Below are 23,230 nucleotides of genomic sequence, written 5' to 3' on the forward strand. Positions count from 1 at the left end.
TTTTATATGACACCAGAATGATGCATAATTACATGAATGAAGGACAAAATGTAAGTGGGCAAGAACTCTTCTGCATTAGACATGCAACAGCTTTCTTTTTGATGTGTCTAAAAGTAAAAATAATCTTTTGTAAAGGCCTATTTTAGTGACACCTGAGAAAATCTCATTATGAAATAGGTGTGAAAAGATGGGCTGCTGAATGTAGGATTTATAAATCTATGCAATATACAGACCATAGACTTCTATATCTGATAACAGTAACAGATGTAATAGCAGTTATAATGAACATAATAGTTCAAGACTGCTACCTTAAAAGAAAAAAAAATGCTAAATTACCCAAGCTACACATTTGATACCCCTTTATGTAATGGTATCTTTGAACATCATAAGATTATGAAGATAATGGAGTGGTCTCAAAATAGAAAGATTATGAGTATTCAGCAGCAAGAATAGTAGTTTTTTTGCAGATCTGTGTCCTTTCTTTCTTTCTATGGGGAGTTAATTCCCAGAGGTGAAAATACAGAGGCAGAAAGAGGAAATTAGTATTTACATACTTGCCTAGCTTTGGAGCCATGTGGCTAGAGTACTGAAACCCTTTGAAGGCAAAATTTGGATCCAGTAATTAAATTAAAATGAAGACTATTCTGGGAGAAGGGTCAAAATATAGTTTGTACCCCTTCTGAGTTTAATATTCTTAACTCCAGTCCCCTGTTAGTACTATTAGTTAGTTAGAGTCCACACTTTTCTGATATCTTAAACAGTGCTGGCCACTCTGTTGCACAAAGGTCATTGGGACAGGTTCACATTTTCAGCATATTATTAATAGGACATAGCTACATTTTAGATGTTTTCATCCCAATTTAGATAGAAATAGGAGAGACTGAATATGACCCTTTAATGTTATCCTATAATTGCCATCAGATCATTAAGTTTTTTAAAATTCTTCAACTAAAGGTTTCAGTATCTTTACTTTGTCCTTTGAAAGTCCTTTGATCTTTCAGCCTAGTCCAGAGTATGGACCAAAATACACTTGAAGGTCTTTGGGGAAAGTGAGGACATTTAAGGAAATCATGCACCATTGCATCATAATCCACATGTCCTTTTGTGATAAACCAGTGTAGTCTGTTGACCTTGGGTAGATGCCAGGCACCCACCAAAACCATTCCATCACTTTCCTCCACACTGGACAGAGGAGAGAAAATATAATGAAGGGTTTGTGACTTGAGATAAAGACAGAGAATGATCACTTACCAGATACAGTCATGGGCAAAACAGATTTGAATTAGAGATATTAATTGATTTTATTACTAAAAAATTGGGGCAGAATAATGAGAAGTAAACTAAGGCCTTAAAAATACCTTCCCCCCACCCCTGCATCTTCCCCAGCTCTACCTCCTACCTCAGTAGCACAGGGAGAGAGGGAATGAGGATTATGGTCAGTTCACCACAGGTTGATGCTGCCGCTGCTCCAGAAGAGAAGTCCTTCCCCTGCTCCAGCATGGGGAGTTTCCAAGGAAGACAGTTCCCCCCAAATTTTTCTAGTGTGAGTCCATCCAACAGGCAACAGTTCTCTACAAAGTGCTGCAGTGAGGAATACTTTTCCATTACTTTTCATCCTTCAGGAATAGGTGGCTGCATCATGAGTTCCTCCCAGGGTCTCAAGTTCTACCAGGAAACCTGCTCCAGCATGGGCTCCTCCTTCCACAGGTCTGCAGATTTCTACCAGGAATCTGCTCTAGCATGGATGTCCTGGATGTCCTACAAGTTCACAGCCTGCTCTCGGGCATCCACCTGCTCTGGTGTGGTTCTCTTCCAAGGGCTGCAGGTGGATCTCTGCATTCCCATGCCCTCCATGGGCTGCAGGGGCACAGCTGCCTCACCATGGGCTGCACCGGGGGCTGCAGGGGAATCTCAGCTCTACCTCCTACCCCTTCTTTTGCACTGACCTTGGTATCTGCAGAGATGTTCCTTTCACATATTCACACTCTGCTCTTCTCTGGCTTCAGTTGCAACAGCACAATAACTTTTTCTTCTTCTTCTTAAAACTTTTATCTCATAGAACTTATCACCATTTCTGTGATTGGTCTAGTATTGACCGGCTGGCTGGCTGGCTCTGCTGGACATTGAAAAAGCCACTCCTCTAACCCTCCCCCTACCAAAACCAGACCATGCAAACCAAATAAAACTACATGTGTGTAGGTGTAGAAAAATATGCATCCACATTATTTTACATGTGCTGTGCAAAAATGAAAGGAACGGGAACAAATTTCAAACTATAAATGCTATTGTTTATTTACATTGAATGGCTTCTCTTGTAAGATAAGTTTTCTTTAGAAAAACGTTCTCATTTGTAAATGTCAGTTTAGCGGCCACTATCTTAAAGGGGAATATAAATATCTGAGAATGTCAGATAAGGATACTGAAGGGAAAAAAGACTAAAAGAGAGAAAAAACTTTGTATTTTAGAAAAATTAAGGTATTACTAATGCAAAGCTATTGAAAATTTCAATGGTATTTAACATAATATTGCATTTTCATCATTTTCATTATGACTCCAAGCAGAAGCTTCATAATATTATTTTGGTTTTCTTTCTGTAATCACTCATCTCGATGCAATAAAAATTGCTAGATATATTCAAGGCATAGAAAAGGCTAGTCTATAAATTAAATAGTCCTGGAGGACTCTGTAATCTGTTGTCTTTGAAAGTAATGCATAAAAGTCTCAAGCATATGATTAAGGACATTTGCTTTTCAAATATATTCTTTGAAAAGTAAGGATTTAATGAAGGGTTCTGTTAAATATATAAGAACAGAAAAGAGTTGAGTAGTGATTGCATGTTTTCTTTAAAAAGCAAAAATTCTCAGGCCTACATCTTTGGAATATCTACTTTTATAATAAACTATTAAATGATTATTAGAAAAATATTTATGGTTAAAGTTTATAACCAGAACTTCGATGTTCTTGTTTAGTTCCTTGTTTTGCTGCAGATGCGCTGTCTTAACTTTATTACCATTAATTCTATCATCAGAGGGAGGGAATGTGAAAAGTATGCCTTCAATCTCTTGTGCACACAAGTTCAATGAAATGCACTAAATAAATATCAAATTTTTAGCAGGAATAAAAATAGGAAAAAACTGACTTTTTTTACAGTGTTGGAGTTCTGATTGGTTCATTTGACTTATTCCAATTTCCTATTACCAGTTAGATGTTGTCCTTGATTTGTTGTACATTTTCTGTTTTGTAATGTGGTTTTAATATTCAACTGTATTTGGTATGAAACAGAAATATTTTCCTCTGTTTGAATTCCTAGGGTGCCGTGGAAAATACACGTGAACCTTCAGGAACAAGTGTTCTGAAGTTATCCTCAGTAATGAAGCATATGTGAAAGGAAACTTCTATTGGTCAGGTGAAATGATGACTATGAAATCAGCATATTGCACGGTAGTGTGCTTTCTTCAACTTTGCATTGTCAATGGGCAGGTAATATGTGAGAGACAAATGATTACTGAATGGAGAACAGAACCAAAACCTATTGTAATAAAATGGACACCAAGGGAAAACATCTGTTCAGACTTTTACACTGAATGCTGGAATATGAATAAAAGTATTAGTGGTGAAATCTCTGAAGAACATAACCTCAGTATTCCTCAGATATGCCCTTTACAGCTTCAATTAGGTGATAGTCTCTTCATCTCCTCTGAGCTGTCCTTTCAGTCTTACGGAATGAATCTGATAAATGTCTCCAAGGAAGAATTTATTCACTGCCCTAAAGCTGGTTTTCTTCAAGAGCAGTTGATTTTTGTTTGCCAGATAAGAGGACTGCACCAAGTGGACCCTAACTGGCTTGGTGTTGGAACTCACTATTTTGCAGAACTTCACAAGAGAGGTCCACTATTGTGCAACATGGGCCTTCGTCTGAACGTTACCGTGAAGCAGCAGCTTTGCCAACAGTCTCTGGGTGCACCACTGTGCTCTGGGCATGGAAAATGTCTAAGCCACGTTTGGGAGAAAACATATAATTGCCACTGTTTCTCACAGTATTCGGGAACGTTCTGCCAGAAGTTTGATATATGCTCCACTAAACCTTGCCACAACAATGCCTCCTGCACTGAGAAATCAGAACTTTTGGGAGATTCTTACGAATGCACATGTCCTCCAAAATTTTCAGGTATTTCTTTTCTCCTCTAGGGGTAAACATTATATAGATCATACACTTTCCTTAAAATGTGATAAAACAATAGGAACAACACTAGAAAGACTTTTGTATCATTTGATTGCCCATGGCTGCTACCATACCTGCAGGGTCTCTTTTACATGATGTCACTTATGCGAGACTGTGCAGGCATTTGAAGACAGTTTGCACTTGCAGACATTCATAAATACATTGTAGAGAAGAACAGAATAAGTTCTTATCGTGCTTCTTTCCTACTTAAGCATGAGACATAAATAAATGCTTCTTGATTTACAGAAGTAACTGTTTTACTTTTTTTGTTCTGCAGTTCAGGTTATGAGACCAAACAACATAAATCATTTGGAGTAAGGTCCCCTGAAAATAGCTGGTTAATCAAACCGGTAGAAAAGAGTGACTTTATTGAAATGAATAATGATTTCATTCAACCAGTCAGAACTCCCCTCCATTTTCATTTAAAGACCTTTCAGATTACATTAGTGAATTTTTTAATATCAAAATTTGGTTTAACTGAAAGGTCAAACCTTAACTTAGAAGAACAAGCAAAATAAAATACTTAGTACTTTCTTCCAGATTGTTCTGTCCTCTAAAGTTGTTTTCAAAGGCAATTTATTAAACATACTGTTATTATCAAATAAATATGTCACAAATGAAAAAACAAAAATCAAGTAACCCTCCAAGGAAATATTGCAGCACTTACCCGAAACTCATCAGAACAAACTGAATTTGTGTTTGGATTACCGTACCACAGAATACAACATAACTGGGTAAACTCTTATCTAATCATTACTTTTATTTCATGGAGGAAAAAAATAGATTAAGGAAATTATGGGGATGTTGTTCCTGCATTCAGACCAATAGAGTTTGGGTATGTTATAGAAAGTACCAGAAATATTCATTCTCATCAAAAAAGAATCATTGTAGCTCTTTTTTATTTGTGGACCAGGATTCCTGAAATGTTCCTCTGTCGAACTGAATTTTTGTGGTCTCACAATAGTGATGCTATGCTATGAAGCACAGCTGATGGCTTAGGAAGGAGTGAGGTTCATAGAATACACTTCATAGAAATGAAGCTTATGTTGCATAAAGATTGCTGTAATTTATTTTTAATTGCTTTTCAAAGTGCATAATAATTTGGTTACTAATGCATTTGCCAATGGAAGATTATGCAGGTATGAATAAGTCAATGTTGTGAGAAATTTTTTTTTATAATTATGAACAGTGTAATAAGATAGTGGAAAACATTGATGGTATGCAGTATGTTTTATATTTCCTTTATCATTACTGGAGGCTGTGTAAAATGCTTTGAAAATAACAGTACCAAAAGTGTCTGGTACTAATTGAACTCAAATTAATGAAAAAAATTTGGAAGCAATTCTGTTAAAAGCAATCATCATGCTTAATGCTATCAACAAGCAATGCTTAAAACATTTTTTTAGCTGATATGGGAAAGTTTTAGGTAATGTCATCAGCTGACAATATTGGTCTCATAAATAAGCTGGATGCAAACAAGAATTAGGAGACTAAATCACCATATATTATGGGCAGGGCTGCACAAGAGTAAAGGAGGAAAAAGTTCCTCCCATAACATAAAGTCTATTAGAAATTTGAACACTTTTTGAAGTGTGAATAATGTCATGGTAGTAATTCAAGAGGCAAGCATAATTAAATGGTATTTAGACTTGTATGCTATAATAGCATAAACAGCTTACAACTGGAATTGTAATTTCCAGAAAGCTGCATATTAAAAAAAAATCTCACATTTCCACTCCGCATAAGGACATCTTTTGTTCTCAATGCTGAAAGAAACTGTAAGTTAGATTCATGTTAAAAAGAAATAAATACTACAGTTCTAGTAGCTCTTCTGCCTTTTAAGGTATATATGAATTTGTCACTATATGTTAGATGAGGTTAAGCACAGTATGTGAGCACAAAAGTAGATTGATATCTTTCTGCCTTTTCTTAGAAGTTCAGTAAGTTTGGTGCAAACTAATGAACAATGTTGGCACAAATACCTTTCTATCCATTTGCCTATCTATATTGTAGCTATAAATTTTATGTTTATAAAATGTTCACCAAATTCCCTAAATATTTACTAAACTCCAATGTTCCTATTATTCCTTTGACACAGGTAAAAATTGCACAGAAATAGTTGGACAATGCCAGCCATCCACATGTTTCAATGGTAACTGCATCAATGTTACTCCAAACACTTTTCTTTGTGAGTGTGACAAGGGCTTTACAGGTAGGAAACATCTTTTTTCCCTCTCTTACAATAATAATTTTATCTGTTATAGTAATGGTATGAACTTTTGCTTTATTAAAGCAGTTATTTTTGATGATTATTGCACAGATTGACATATCCTTAGATTTTGTAAAAATAGGTTTTGTAAAATATAAAAATCAGACTTCCAAATTACTCATGTACTGAAGTAAAAACATATAAATGATAGAAGCTTTTCATAATCAGATGCCATCCACAAGAACCTTTCTTCTATTGGCAGAATAACAGAGGAAGACTCTTAATCACTGACTCCCTGGTTCTCAAATACAGAGATATCAAGATTCGGAACTCTTCCTGTGTGGATGAATTTGAATACATTTTTATTCCTAATTTCATTATCCTCTTATAGGTACTAGAAATATAAGATGGAAATAACCTAAAGAGTCAATAATGTCATGATTTAGGGGTGCAACTTGATTAAAAAGGAAGAAGATAAGTGGTTTATTTACTATATAGGGGACAAATAAGATATTTTCATAAGAAAAGTTGAATGAAAAAATGTATCTAAACCCATCTCTTGTAAACACTTTTTTGGGGGATTAGGATAGCAGTGAAAAACTATTCTTGTGCTTCACAACAGACGTTCACTGTATGGATGTGAGAAAAGAAGTAACACTCAGAAGAACATTCTTTAAGAAGGAGCTAAGTATAAAGTTAGCTCTTGAATATCCAAAGACAGGAAAATTTTCAAAATGTATATTTCTTGGATGCATCACTTATCTTGTCAATTATAGAATATAAAGAAATCATTACATTGAAATGAAGAGTTAAAAGAAAAAAAACCAAAACATAATGGAGTTAGGGGGATCAAAGAGCCAATCTTTATTTTCATAGTGAAAGACTGAAGACCCTTGTCAATATTTTAATTGTCTGTATAGAAATATATTTTAAAAAAATGGGATAGACCTGCTGAATTCTAAATTCTTAGTAAATCTGTTTGATATTCTCCCTTTCTTCCCTTTCTTTCACTATAGAAGCATTATGGTCAGCATAATTCTGAGAAAATTGAAAAAAACCTCACTCTTTTTTCAAAAAAAAAAATCCATTAGTAAAGTTTTCTAGAACTGGTTTTCCACCCCATCATGGTCCGTATCTTTTTAGAACACTTACCTTTGTCCTTTCACACAACTTGTGTAGAAGCATCACTTTTGAAATTTTCCCTACAAAAATTTTTTTATCCTTGCAATTTTGACACAGTGAGGGATGGGAGAAATGAGACTGGAGGATGCAGTAAATATATATCTATAATGACATGAAAATGGTTTAATATTCTTAACTACTGGAGGGCAAGATACACTGCAACCTACTTTGCAATAGCTGATAAGGATTGAGAAGGAAAAAAAGGAGACTATGAGTGTAACTAGCTGCCTTTTTATTCTCCACTTAGTAAAAAAAAAAGGGGAATCCTTTCTTGTTTCTAAGAATAAGTATCTTAGGAGGAGAAAGATTTTAATAATTTTTTTCTGGTTCTGTAGTATAAGAGGACTGATTGACTAACATACAGTATAATTTTACAATTATTTACTCACCAAGTGTGGTGGCTTAAATCTATATGTCTTCCTATGGTCCTGCATAAAGGTGCTTGCTAGCACAAAGGCAATTTGAAGAATAGCTATCTAAAAGAATACTACTACACGAAAAAGACTTTTTTTTAGGAAAACAGACATTTTCCTATTGTTGCTGCATTGCAGCTGTATTGTAGTCTCAGCCAAGGTGAGTTGTGTAATTATGAATCTTGTAATTTGAATGCTATTTTAATTGTGTGAAATTGGCAGAAAATGCCAAACATTCTTCTGTCTTGATGTTGAACTTGCACACAGAAAACAAAACATGCAAACAAGACTGTGCACGTTACGTTAAAGATTTTGTAAACTTTGTCCTATCTTTTTTCTAAAATGAGTCAAGACACTAATTCACATGATCTGAATGAAAATATTAAATATATGTGTTACTCTATATTGATGGGAAGTAAATAAAATTATAATAAAGTAAAAATGCTCTGAAAGCATTTATCCAAAATAAGTAAAAGTTGCTGGGTCCAAGTTGTTATGTTCACAAGGATAGAATGGGTCTACAAGGAATGTAAATTCTTATTTCAATTATATATTTTTCTTTTTCTTAACTGATTTGCTCATTCATTGAGTTCTCAAAACTCTCTTTACTCTTTACTGAAGGAAGATTTTTAACATAACAGGGCATTAGGTCTAGCATTAGGTTTGTCAGTATTCTTATGATTGAATACTCCAATTCATACCAAAATTTGAACCTTTAGACTTATTAAGAAATATTTAAAGGAAGGGAATATGAGTAAAACAAAGATGGGGTGGGTGCAGAGAGAAAGGAGGGAAAAACAGGCTGGTGGTGTGTAAGAAGTTGCTGCTTAATACTCTCGTCTGACTGAGACCTGCACTGAATCGCTGTAGTCTATCAATTCTTTTTATTCTCTTCTTTACTCTCTTTCCATATAATCTCACTCTCTCCCCATCTATGTGTTCTAAGGTTCCAATGCCAGAACTGGAGAGAAAAAGTGCCTGAATTTGGTGTCTGCAATTTGAGTTAGACCACTGGTGATAGTGGTCCTAATAACTTTGGTGCCAGCACTTGGAGTAAATGAGGGTCTCAGCATCAGCAAGCTGAAGGGAGACCACAGATTGTAGGAGTGTGTGTCTGAACAGAGTCAATTTTGTGCCAGCAAAGGGCATCAGACTCTGGGTGATGGTGGCTCACATGCCTAGTGCCAATTGAGCAGGGGAGAGTCTCAGCACCAGCAAATGAAGAGGGTAGCAAGGGTGCCAGGGCCTGTGTGCACTGGCAGGAGCCACTTGGAAGATAAAATGTTTATATTTTTCTCTAAGCTGGTCTCTGAGTGTGTGTGCAGATGTGCATGTGCACATGTGTGTCTGCATGTGCAATTCATTAGCACCCTTCAAGCAGGATTGTCAAGCGGAGGCACAGGATCTGGGTGTCAATATGAGATGAGCTGAGGTCCCACACTGCTATTGAATGGGTTCACAAAAATGTTGGTCTTTGTGAATCAGAGGATAAGGGACTGTGTATTGAAGGGGTTCAGAAATGTGTCAATGCTTTTGAAATAAACAGTAAGGGGCTGAGTATTTTTACTAGCAAACTTCCATCCCTATCAGTCAGAGAAGAGGACTAAAAATTGGCTGTTTGTACATATGTTTTATCTGAGTTCTGGGTGGGTGCTGGTAAAGGCAATGCCTTATCTGTGGGTAGTTATTGGATTAACAGGTAGTCTATATAGTTGGCTGAATTAGTGTCCTCTGCCTGTGTGCATCTCTGGCATACATGTTCATCTTGGCTGCTGGCTGAGCCTGCAAACAGGAAAGCAGCAGTGGCAGTCATTGGATGGATGGGACTCCCAGGTCTTTGGGTTCACTGAGCTGGGATTTAGCAGCTGGGAAGGAAGTTCTCCAGGCTCCAGAGCAAGTGTCTTTTATACAAAGAGGATATCTCAACAATTTTGATGGATGTTATGGTTCTGTTCTGAAGATGTATAGAAAATTAATGTGACTCATTCATAATCAACAGGAAATAACAATATCTTAGCTACTTCTGTAATGGTACTGCTCAGTAGGCTTACCCAAGCTAACATTTAGTGCATTAAGAGAAGGAGTTTTCCATTTGAATATGGTTTGTTGAATCTTTGTGGCGTTTTGCTCCTTGGGTGGGAAGATGGGACTGGTTAAAAAACAACCCTTTGTAGAGCACCTGAGATTGAATTTTTTCACACTTCCTGTAAGAGAGACTTGAATTTCCTGCCTTCCCCAATGGTCCAATTGACCTCTTTGCAGACAATAATGAGTTCCATCCTCACTTGGGGGACAGGAGATACTATGAGAATGAAGTGATTTTGCTTGAAGCCACTATGCTAGAGCTTCTATCATCCAGGTGCTTTAGTTTAAAACAGTCTGTTTGCTTAATTGGTGAATTACACACAGACTCTTTTGAAAAAGGTCACTAATGGAAAGATACTTTTACACATATATAAAAGAAGAAAAGAATTTATTGTTTGCACAATTACTGTTTTAACAGCCTCATAGTTAAATTTGTCTAATACGAACACTCATTGTCCAAATTAATACCTGAGGGATTCTTAATAATACCCCTAAAAACATTATGTAAAAAGCTTTTCTACTGTCTATGTTTTACTTTGACATTATGCTCAGCTTTCCAGCGCACCTCTTGGTCAAATCCATCCATCTCCCTCAATAAGAGGGCACAACAATTGCAGCAAGACATCAGCATTTTGTGGTATTCATTGAGAGGAGTTTTTCATTCTGACTGGAAGTTTCTCACCTGTCAATCAAGGGATTATCTTAGTCTACTTGTATATGTTTTCACTTCAGTCCTAGATAATTCTACTACTAGTATTTACTCTTCCAGACACGATGCAGATCAATTCATCTTAGCTAGTGACAAAGGATGAAAGGATGAAAGGACATGAAAGGATTTTGTCAAAGCTGCACCAATGACGTGAATTAGGTTGTCTGACCTAAATAGATTTAATTTTTCTCAAATGTACTCTCCTGGTATGATTTCATTACACACTTCCGTAGTCTATATTTGAAAACTTCATATTAGTTTTGATAAACTTTCCATCACAATCTTTTCTTCCCTTATATAATAGATTTACTTTGAATTATAAGTAATTGTCATATTTATTGAGTATACCAACTCAATAGTGTAATGAGTGAATATTTCATAGCACCTAAAAACTGATGAGTATAATTACTCTGGGAAAACACCAGGTATGCATGATTCTTGTAGTTTACTTTTCTGCATATGAATAAGTTTCTGAAATATTTTTTTTCAGGGAGAGAATTTTTTTCACAGCAAGATTATTAATATCCTACTTTGCAATGAAATTATAACTGAATAACTTATTTGGGATTAATTATATTACAATAATTTTATTTTTTAAATAAGTTACTGTGCTATTTTAATATGGAGAAGCAATGTAATTCTTGCCAAATCTTAACTACATTAAATCATTAGAGTAGTCATACTAACATTAAATGAATGAATTTGTTGTGAAGTTACAGCATCTCCACTATATTGAGTTCTTATATTCTAACCTATGAGAGACATAAGAAGATAGGATTGTATTATCAGGCTGCTAATCAGACTGATAATCTTTCCCATCTCCTTACAGACAGAAAGTCTCAGCAGTTTTTGGATATCTGTCCTTTCCTAGAGTTGTTCACTAGTTATTCTTAAATTTCTATTACATTAATTTTTAAAAACAAAGTAATGCTTTTGCATGATTTCACAAAAGACAGTGAGAAAAGACATATTATATTTACAGATGCTGTCAGCTAATAAATACTGATAATACTGAACACAAGTAGAAATAATCTGTAGAAGATATTAAAGAGACTGAAACTCTGAGGTATTATGGTAGTGAAATACCCAAATAATTGTATCCCTCTGAGTTTCCTGTTTTTCTCCACACTCCTTCTGCCAGTTAAAAAAACACAAACATTTTTCCACTTGATAAGTTATCTGCTAGTGTTATGCTTATCTGAAACAGAGAACTCAGCAAGTGTAACTAGTTGTAAGGAAAAAAAAAACAACTCCTTGCTGTTGGAGTTGTAGTTCCTCCTTGCTGTTGGAGTTGTAGGTCTTCTAATACATTTCTGATGGTTTTTGATTAAATGAGGTATTCATCCTCTAATGAAATAATGACATTGAATAACTCTTGTGAGAAGACACTTGGGACATGATACTGAGCAGCTAAAGGCTCTGAAGTAAAGTCCTGATGTGTGTTTCCTGTTCACAGGACACCAAATGCCTTAGTCTTGCTTAAGTAGGTCTGCAGGACTTTATCATGGTGTTCTTAGACCCTAAATGAGCAAAAGTCAGCCTGTTCAAAGATACTATTCCATCACCATTAATACATACTTTGAGCAGAATGGCTAAGCCTGTAAACCCATATTGTGGTTTCCCATGCAAAAATTGTCAGAAATATCGTTTTGAAGTTGCAAGGCTCTGCAGATTCGTCTAATTTAGCACCAGTCTTTTTCTCAGCTAGATACCCAAAAAAGTTAAATGTGACACTGATGTTATAAAAGACACCAACATATAACTTGTTTTATAGACTTTGGGTCCATGAGATAAAGTTCAGTAGGTAGTTCAGCTATATCAGCTGCAGGAAGAGTGGGAGAGGAAGGAAAGAAGGGAAGGAGACAGACAAGGAGGGAGGGAGGGAGGAAGGAAGGAAGGAAGGGAGGAAGGGAGGAAGGGAGGAAGGGAGGAAGGGAGGAAGGAAGGAAGGCAGGAAGGCAGGCAGGAAGGCAGGCAGGAAGGCAGGAAGGCAGGCAGGCAGGCAGGCAGGCAGGCAGGCAGGCAGGCAGGCAGGCAGGCAGAAAGAAAGAAAGAAAGAAAGAAAGAAAGAAAGAAAGAAAGAAAGAAAGAAAGAAAGAAAGAAAGAAAGAAAGAAAGAAAAGAAAGAAAGAAAGAAAGAAAGAAAGAAAGAAAGAAAGAAAGAAAGAAAGAAAGAAAGAAAGAAAGAAAGAAAGAAAGAAAGAAAGAAAGAAAGAAAGAAGGAAAGAAAGAAGGAAAGAAAGAAGGAAAGAAAGAAGGAAAGAAAAAGAAGGAAAGAAAGAAGGAAAGAAAAGAAAGAAGGAAAGAAAAAAGAAAGAAAGAAAGAAAGAAAGAAAGAAAGAAAGAAAGAAAGAAAGAAAGAAAGAAAGAAAGAAAGAAAGAAAGAAAGAAAGAAAGAAAGAAAGAAAGAAAGAAAGAAAGAAAGAAAGAAAGAAAGAAAGAAAGAAAGAAAGAAAGAGAAAGAGAGAAAGAGAAAGAAAAGAAAAGGAGAAAGGCTGGGAAGATTAGGCAATGTCTCAGAGGCCTCACTATGGCATCAAAGCTGATTACAAGCTAATGGTACCTATCTGTTCATCAGGTCATTACATTGTTCATTTTGTCATTCTGTAACAAGACTTGTATACAAGATTTGTATAACAAAGTACCTTCTGCAATCCTCGATGTTGCTGGGAAGAAGTCCTATTTCTAAAAAAAACACAGTTCCAGTCAGACAAGTGATTGACGAATCTCAGCACAAATATCAACTGCTGATGACTACAGTATCATAGTTTAATTAATTATGACTTTGCAGAGTTATACATCTGAACAGTTAATACCCCATCTTTAAATTTAATTTGCAAATTACTCCATAACAAATGCATTCAAGTATGCAAAAATTCTATTTTCTTGTGAAAGAAATAAAATAGATTTAGTATAACTAATAAGGTCAGGCCCATTTACTCTTTTATACTTTAAATACTCTAAAAATCTCATGTTGTTTTCTTGTGTCTTCTTTTTCATTCTGATAATTCAGGCATCTTTTCCTTTTCCGACTTAGAAAATAAATCAGGTATGCTGAAAGAATTATTTCACTTGACATTGATGATGTGCTTTGGACTAAAATACATATTTAAATGATATTTTTTGCATAAGTGATTTTAAATAGTTTTACTCATGTGAATTAAAAGAGATGCTTGTTGATAAAGGCCTTACTTTATAAAATATTACTATGAGTCCTCAAAAGCATGAATTAGAATGTGGTTAATATCGTAACACTCTTTATGACTATACAACTGACAGTTACACAAAGGTTTTCTGGAAAACAGACTTTCCTGAAGAAACCTTACACTAAATGTTTACACTAAATTTAGACCTTGGAAAATAACAGGACCTGTGAAGTGCTAAAATACCTAGCAGTATGTGAAAAGAGCACAAAACTGATGGATATTTCAGATGTAGGCATAATTAATTAACTTTTTTATTACTGTTCTTAATCTGATCAGAATCAGATTCCATGTATGATAAAAAACAGGAAATCAACATTATTAAACCTTTTAAAGCAAGAAGAGTGGGAATAATGGTGCTGCAGGTGATGCAACTACAGCTTTTAGTGCAGATGAATACAAAAAGCTGTCCAAAGGAGAGCTGTGGGGATGGTAAGGAGCCTTGAGGGGAAGCCATATGAGCAGGGGTTGAGGTCACTTGGTCTGCTCAACCTGGAGAAGAGAGACTGAGGGGACACCTCATTGCAGTCTACAATTTCCTTATGAGTAGAAGAGGAGGGGCAGGTATCTCTTCTCTCTTGTACCCAGTGACAGGTCTTGAGGAAGTGGCTTGAAACTGAGACAGGGGAGGTTTATGTTGGATATGAGGAAAAAATCCTTCACCCAGAGGCTGGGCACTGGAACAGGCTTCCCAGAGACATGGTCATGCACCAAGCCTGACAGAGCTCAAGAAATGTTTGTACCTGACTCTCAGGTACATGGTGGGATTCCTGGGTTGTCCTTTGCAGGGCCAGGAATTGAACTCAGTGATCCAAATGGGTCCAACTCAGCATATTCTATGATTATATTATTCTAAGAATCTCATTTGACCAGGAGAAAAGGAAACACCATCTTTACAGAGTTTTCATATGTGCAAAAGAAGAGGCTGTTATTTGATACCATTATTATTTAAGAGGATGTAATATTAAAAAAAAAAAAGGATAAGCTATCCAAAAGTAATCTAGACTCCATCCCCTTTTTCCAGGATGTTTAGCCATATTTATCATCATATAGAGTGCCTAATTCAAGCTTCAGTTCCAGCCAGCTCCAACCCACCACTACAGGTCATGGCTAAGCCCACAGCAGAGGTAGGGCCACCTTGGGTGAAATGTACTTGAGAAAGGGCAAAATGCTGCACACGTATAGAGGAATAAAATAAAAAAAGTGGGGAACAGCTTAATTAATATAAAGACCAGTAAAGGAAGGGGGAGGATGTACTGCAGGCACCAGAGCAGATATTCCCTTGCAGCTGGTGGTGAAAGCTGTTGTGGAGCAGATATTTCCCTGCAGGGTGTGCAGCAGTCTGGAATGGAATGAAGTGAGGCCTAAGAAAGGGAAGAAGAAACGTGTATTCAGAATGGCACCGAGTGTAGATGTATTAATATTTTTGGTATATCAAGAAAAGACAATGACAGATGAAAAAACCCCGAGATGCTTATATTTTTTTTTTTTTTGAGGAAGGTAAAATTAGCTACATGATTTTGAGTCTACTTATATAAAATATTATGTATATTTTAAACAGGTATTAAAAATGGGTAACAAGACCAATGAGTTAGGAAAGCTTCAGACCAAATACTAAATAAAATTTTCCTTAAGGACAATAGAACAATATTTAGGTATGTAGTAATACGTTGTTGGATTCTAGAGTGATCAGTCTGCTTATGCAGTTCTGAAGCACAACATCTGCAGAATCAATCCTTTTTTATGTAGTTTTGTATGTACTGTAAAGACACTTCCAGACATGCTGTAAGTTATGGACAGCTCCATGAGCTTGTTACACAATTTTATACCATTAATTGGCCAATTGCATGCATCACACTCCAGACAGATATCTTTATTTATTTTCAAAGCCTCTGCATTGAACTGTCTAGTACCCCTCCCAAAGTCTTCTGCTTACTCAATTTTACATACCTGTCTAGTCTGCAATATCTTACAATGAAAAACACTGATGTTTAAAAGCTTATCACTGCATATGTAACACTTTCTCAACTGATTATATTTAGCATCTGAGTCACTATTGAAATTTTTGGTATGTTTTCAACAGTGGTTTTCCTTCAAATTTTAGCAAAGTCATAATATGAAGTCAGTAGAGACATTAATTTTGATCTTGCTTGGTCTGCTCTAGAATTGTGTATCTCTCCACTGACAACAAAGATATCACATTAAGCAAGATAGTAATTTGCATGTTTCAGCTAAATGCCTAAAATATGATGGAGAAATTCTGCAAGTTTCATTTCATTAGCGTATAAAAGGGGATTAATCAAATGGTGTAAATAAATGGGGAAATAGGGAATGAGGAAATGTTTAGACATAGATGCTAGCTAATTGTTAATTTTAGTTTATTGTTTCAGCATCTGCTAGGTGCTTCATGAAAGGGAATATCACCAATAGTATTTATTAATGAAGTAGACAGTTCTGCAAAAGGTTCTTTTGGGAAAGAATGCTGCTTCTCTTACAACTTTAAAACACACCAGTGTAATAACCTTTATTTAATAATCCATATATGTTTATATATATATGTATGTATATGTATATATATATGAAATATGGCAAGCAGTAGGAAGCAGCTAGAGCATTTCCATATGACCAGAAGCAGCACATGTGTATTTTCTTTTCTTAATAGACCTTTAGAGATACATTACCCAGACTGTTTAATGTAATTCTAATCAGTGTAGAACTTAAAGCATTTAAAGCCAAGATTTAATAATAACTTTTTGTATAATTTAAGAATATAGGATGAGACCATAAAAAAGGACATACTGGAGGAGTGGCAAAAAAAGAAAAAAGAGGGAAAAGAGATTTGTTTCTATAAAACTGAGTTGAGTGTTTGTGATACTTCACAGAAGATAGGCTCAGAAGGTGGTATCAGTTAATGATAGAAAATGAATAGAAATGAGGATTTAGAGAAAGACATTTTAAGTTTCATGATTACTATTCAAAGAGAAAAAAAATCCTTGAAAACAAAAGAAGAGATAAAATAATGAAAAATAAGAGGAATGGAAGTGGTTGAAATAAAATCAGAAATGCTCTTTGCAAACAGGCAAAAGTGAAGGTTCTTAATACTGCTTATGATTGGGAATCTAGGGTAGTCAATGAGGCTGATGGATGAAAGCTGCTGAAATATGGCATTCTTTGTTGACCATAAACCACAGCAAATACCAAGCACAAAAGGGCTCTACCTCAGCACAATGCTGGGCCTGAAATGGGAGACATGCCAAAGGCTCCATTAAGTCCATAAAATATATCACTATTCATTTTTATGGAAGTGATTGGATAGTGGGGTGATGGATGAATAGACAGGTAGGTAGATAATACAACAGAGATTGCTCATGGTTTAACGGTCATTATTCATATTTAGCAATCACAATTGTATTGGTGAAGACAAAGCATACAATGCAATATATTGGGTTAATATTGATGAAAAAATAGAGGTGTAATATTTCTTTTTGGTTCTGCCTATGCTGCCATTTCACTTACAGAGTTATAAATTACACTTACTAAGAGGAAAAAATAAAACCCACAAGGTGATATGAAAGCTTAGAGAGCATACTGAAATCTCACAAACTCTGACAAAGCAAATATTAAAAATAATAGCCATTCTAGAAAGAAGACAAATTCTGCAGGAAATAATGAAATTGACATAGGCAATAAATTTACTGCTACTTTGAACAGGAGACTGTTTAAAATTCTCAGCATTAAGCAAGTGACAAATTTCTAAAAGAAAGAAGTTTGAAATCAAATCCCTAGTTTATGAGCAAAAATAAAAATTTACTGTTACTCTTTTACAGTGGGTTGACAATAATAGCTTATGAAATTCAAACAGAGAAAGAAAAATCCAGAATAAGATAGAATCATGTGAAATTGAAAAAAATAGAAGATATCACCATTACATTAATTCTAGCTGCAACTCCAGTCATTGTTGTATGTCACTGTGCAAGCAAACATATATATTCTTCAAAGATTTTATGACTGAAATAATGTCAGCTGAATTCCAGGAAACCATATCTGAACCTCCTAAGTCACTCATCAGGACATCATAGGAGACAAGAATACAGCTCAGGTGTTTTGACATGAATTCCTGCTTATTCACTGGAAAACTGTAGCCTCACTGGAATTTTGTGTGCATAAATGAGTTGTGTGATAAACATCGCATTGATGTATCATATTATAATATCTAGGACGTAGCAACAAAAAACAATCAAACTCAGATTTCATGAAAAGGAGTTTATTGATTGGACCTACAGTAGCAAAAATGTTATGCACAACAATAGAAATCATAGTACCCAACTGCTTATGTTTTTATAAAAATTTGTGTTACAATGTTCAGCTATTCTATATTCCCAGATTTTACTGCATCTTTTCATCAGAAAATGTGTAAGCTTCACCTTGAGTAATATTTAGAACTTCCAGTGAAAACCCTATAGCAATCAAATAACATATTCATCTATAAATGTTCCAAATATTGTGATTTATAGGTCTGTATCAGACACCCACATAGAAAGGTGATGACACTTGGAAATTGACACCTACTGGTGAAGAATGGTTGTTAGGAACTGAGGTGTGCAAATATGCACGAGAGATGATCAACAGTGACAACAACAATGGTTGCAACTTGAGTTAAGAAGTTAAAGCTGTAGTAATGAAATTTGCTAAGTTTACCAGTTGGAATGTTCCTTCAAGAAAAAGGAGAATTAAATACATTTTACAGGAAGACTAGGGTGATCTGGAAGACTAAAGAAATAAATGTGTTAAATGTCATACTTGTAATGAGTTTTAAAAAAACCCAGAATTTCTTAAAACCATAAACTGTTTGAAAGACAGCCTGCCTTCAACCTTCATATCCCCAGTTAGCCAATCCTTGTTTGTGAGTATGAAGTCAACCAGAACATCTCATTGCCCATCTACAACTTGGGTCAGGAGGTTGTCGTTAACGCTCCTTAAGGACCTCTTGGACTGCTTATGCCCTGCTACGCTGTTCCTTGAGCAGATATTAGTGTAGTTGAAGTTCCCTGGGAGGTCGAAGTTCCCTAGGCAGTCAAAGTCCTGTGAACACAGGACTGCCTCTATCCTTCCAAAGAAGGAACCACCCACCTGTTCTTCCTGGTCTGCCAGTCTATAGCAGCCACACACTTGTCACCTCTACCGCTCTGCTTTTTCATCCTCACACATAAGCTCTCAGTCAGCTTATCATCCACATCCAGCTGGAGCTCCACAATTCTGCTTTTTACTCACATAGAGAGCAACTTCTCATCCTTGTCTGCCCTGCTGATCCTGAAGAGCCTGTTTCATTGAAGCATTAATAGAACAAGCCATCTAACCAAGTCTCTGTGATACCAACTAGTTTATAGTCTTACAATAGTACAAAGACCTCCAGTTTCTCATGTTATTTTTGTATGCAGAGGTACCTGAAATAAAACACTTTGGTGTGCTGATTTCCAAAAACAATCTCTTTTTTTTTTCCATAATAGTGTTTTGTAGGCACTTCCTTGCTTTCATGCAAATGCTGGAGGTGGTCTTGCTTAAGCCATGTTTATTGGTCTTCTATTCCCTTTTTTTCACATCACTTCAGACTCTAGTCAACCTTGTCTGTCACTCCTTTACAGGCTGCTGGTAACCCTCTCTCTCCTCTGTTGGTTTCTAGTTTAAAGTCCAAATCAATCATCATTCTGGAAATAATACCTTTGCCCTGCCTGTTCAAAAGGATCCCATGTCTTCCAGAATGTAGCTTGTTAATTGTTATGAAAGTGAATATACAACATAGTATTTTCAAGAGTTTATGGGGCTCTGCAGTTCAAATCTTTTAGCTCATGTATTGCTTTTTAGTTCATGTATTCCTGTGGAGCAAATTTAATTTGTTTGTATCAATAGAAAGCTGTTACATTCCTGCATAAGTAGCAACTAAACAACCAGAAAATAACTACTCATTTTGTCTTGATTTATTTACTTTAGGATCACCAATGCAAATTTTTGCCACCAAGTAGCATTATATTTTCAGAATCATAGAATCATAAAATATTCTGAGTTGAAAGTTATCCATCAGGATCACCAAGTCCAACACTTGACCCTGCAGAGGACACACCAAGAATCACACCATGTGTCTCAGAGCATTGTCCAAACACTGCTTGAACTCTGCCAGGCTTGGTGCTGTGACCACTTCTTTGGGAAACCTATTCCAGTGCCCAACCACCCTCTGGGTGAGGAACCTTTCCTTGATATTCAACCTACACCTCCCCTGACACAGCTTCTTGTCATTTCCTCAAGTCCTTGCACTGGTCACAAGAATGAAGAGATCAGTGCCTGCCCCTCCACTTCCCCACATGAGGATGGATAATCACAATGAGGATGGATAATCAAAATGAAGATCACAATGAGGTCTCCCCTGAGTCTCCTCCATGCTGAACTATATGCTTTATATAGTATAATGTACTCCTGCTAATACCATATAATATTTGCAATTCAGCTCACTCAATAGTAGTCTCAAGGCAGACTAAATAGAAAAATGAGATATGAAGCAGCAGTGTTAATTGCAGCTAAAATTATTAGAGAGAAAGAAATACTGAAAAAGAAGAGTAATTATACAGCTAAAGAAAACTGTAATAGAGTGCTGTAGAGGAAACCCAGAATTTTCAAAGAACTTGTTGATTCTTAAGAATAATTTAAGAAGTTAATAATTTTTAATGAAGAAGTACAAAATGAATTAATATCCCTAGGTAAAACATAAAATAAAGAAATGAATAATAACAGAAGGTTAACATGGTAATATACTTGCTACGGTAACCATAAGACGTAAAAGGCAATGGTGTCACTGCTGACTTGTCCACAGCAGTAAAATCAATAAATTAGTATTTCCTGGCAGGAGAGTCTCTGTATCATATTCATAAGTTGCAATGAAATAAGTTATACAGTTAAAAGCCTTTACACCAAATTACCTATCATCTATGTGAGATTAAACAGCTGAGCAGCAGATGTTGACAAGGTAAATATTTTCTTAATGTAAACATGAAAATATTTTTTTTGGCTTCATCCCCACAAATTAATACTGTGCTGGCTGTCTTCACACAATAGGTCAGACTTAAAAAAATAAATCACATAATCAACATGCACGTGGAAATGGTAGTAGTTATATTTGCTTAGCTAAATTATTTGTAGCCTATATGTTACTAGGCTTTTCCAAAAGAATATTTTAAAAATATATCTCTAAAATAAAAATGGGACTAGTGCACAAACACTTTGTTCCACAAAAATTGGACAGTTTTGTCTACACATTACTACCACCACAACTCCTATAAATCTGTAAGTCTTACTCATTCTTTCTCAGCTCCCCCTCACTCCAAAGCTCTGTAGTGCCAGATTTCCTTCAGAATAGTCTAAATCTCAGACTGTTTCCTGTGTTTCCAGACATATTTTTACAGAGCCATTACTAATTAAATATGGAAAAATTCAGTTTTATGGTTTCTTTATAAAAAATAAATCTCATTTTTTTGAAGTCATCATAATTTGTAGCCACTGTAAATTATCATGCTATTTGTAGCCAATTAGTAAAAGAAATGCCACAAAAATATTTTGAACTTTTCACTGCAGTCTCTTTATTCAATCAATTTTTTGCTTGAAGGCCTTAGAAATATCAACATAGGTTCTCTGACATTACACATTACTCTTAGCCATTTGGTTTATACATTGTGGTGGTACTGTTGCCATTCCACTTCAGATTCATCTTTGGCATGTCCATGCAATGCTTCATCAGCCTTCTTTTCAGCCATGTATGTATATATTATTTGGTCAGTGAAAATAGGTTGCAGCAGTCTATTACCTGACACAGAGACACCTGGATAAGCATATTTGTTCTTGAAAAAAACATCCATCTGTGTTGTATTTCTCAGTAGTCATAATTATATTCTGTCACTTTATATCAGCAAAATAATTCATACAGACTCATAAAGAAAACACTGAGATGCTTATTCTGATGACTGCATGCTTCTTAACTTCCACACGTTACATAAAACTGTTTTTGAAAAAATGAGTAGAACATACTTGAATTCAAAATAATGAATGATGAGTTTTTAATGTTCCAAAACAGAGCTCAAATTCATTTCTTTGTTATCCTTGTATATTTTATCAGTTATATTGTCAGCCTAGCTGAACTCTCACACAGATTTCTGTTATTCAGTAGCAGTGCACAGATCTAAGTGACTTTTCAGCATCTAGTAGCTCTTCAGTACTGTGAAGATGGATGAGGTCCTTAATTTCCTCAATTTTGATGTGAAGGCTTAATCACTTCTTGTTTTGATCAAAAGAGTTGATGATATATGGCATATATCCTAATATGTACATAATGATTGGCAAAGAACAGTATATAGCCCAGCAATTACATAAATTTTGATTTAGCAGAAAGTCTCTCTCTTATGTATGCTGACAAATACAGATTCCTTTCTGCTGACAAAAGCAGATTCCTAAGTACAATGTACAGGTTTTACTGTCAAACAAGTTATTTCATTGTAACTTTTTATCCCTGAAAGACGTAAAGTCTACATTAAACAAGGATGTGTCTCAGCCATTATGAATTAAAAAATATATTTGTAAACTTGCCTGTATAATGGGTTTTTTCTGAAGCAGCCAGGGAATCTGATAGCTGATAGTACTGTGTGGTCTGTATTAATGCATATTATTTTAAAATTTCCTTTGTTGTAAAAATCATAACATCTTTGATCAGGGTTATATTTTAACTCCAGTAGGCAGGAAAGCCCTACCCAGCCTCACTCACTCCCCACTAGTGAGAAGGGGGAGAGAATCAAATGGGTAAAGATGAGAAAACTCATGGGTTGAGATAAAAAACAATTTAATAGCTAAAGATAAACCAGTCCACACATTAACAGCAAATTAAGGAATTCATTCACCATTTCCTGTGGGCAGGTTCAGCCATTACCAGGAAAGTAAGACTCCATCTCATGTAATTGTTACTTGGGAAGACAAATACCATCATTCCATATATCCTCCTTTTCTTCCTTCTTTTCCCAGCTTTTTGTTGCTAAGTATGATGCAGTCTGGTGTGGAATATCACTTTGGTCTGTTGTGGTCAGCTATCCTGGCCATGTTCCTTCCCACTTCCTTTTGCACCCCCAGCCTGAACATTGTTAGAGTGGGGCAAGGAGCAGAAAAGGCCCCTGATTC

At 35.6% G+C, this 23,230-nt stretch overlaps 1 protein-coding gene across 1 annotated transcript in view; it reads left to right on the forward strand.

Moving 5' to 3' along the window:
• Positions 1-3,414: 3,414 nt before the first annotated feature.
• EYS (eyes shut homolog) overlaps positions 3,415-23,230 on the forward strand; it is a 703,292-nt gene continuing 683,476 nt past the window's right edge. The window contains exons 1-2 of the mRNA XM_030944777.1: positions 3,415-4,168; positions 6,321-6,434. Of these exons, the coding sequence (XP_030800637.1) occupies positions 3,415-4,168; positions 6,321-6,434 (868 nt within the window). The remainder of the gene's footprint in view (positions 4,169-6,320; positions 6,435-23,230) is intronic.

This window comes from Camarhynchus parvulus, chromosome 3 (assembly GCF_901933205.1).
Source record: "Camarhynchus parvulus chromosome 3, STF_HiC, whole genome shotgun sequence".
NCBI lineage: Eukaryota > Metazoa > Chordata > Aves > Passeriformes > Thraupidae > Camarhynchus > Camarhynchus parvulus.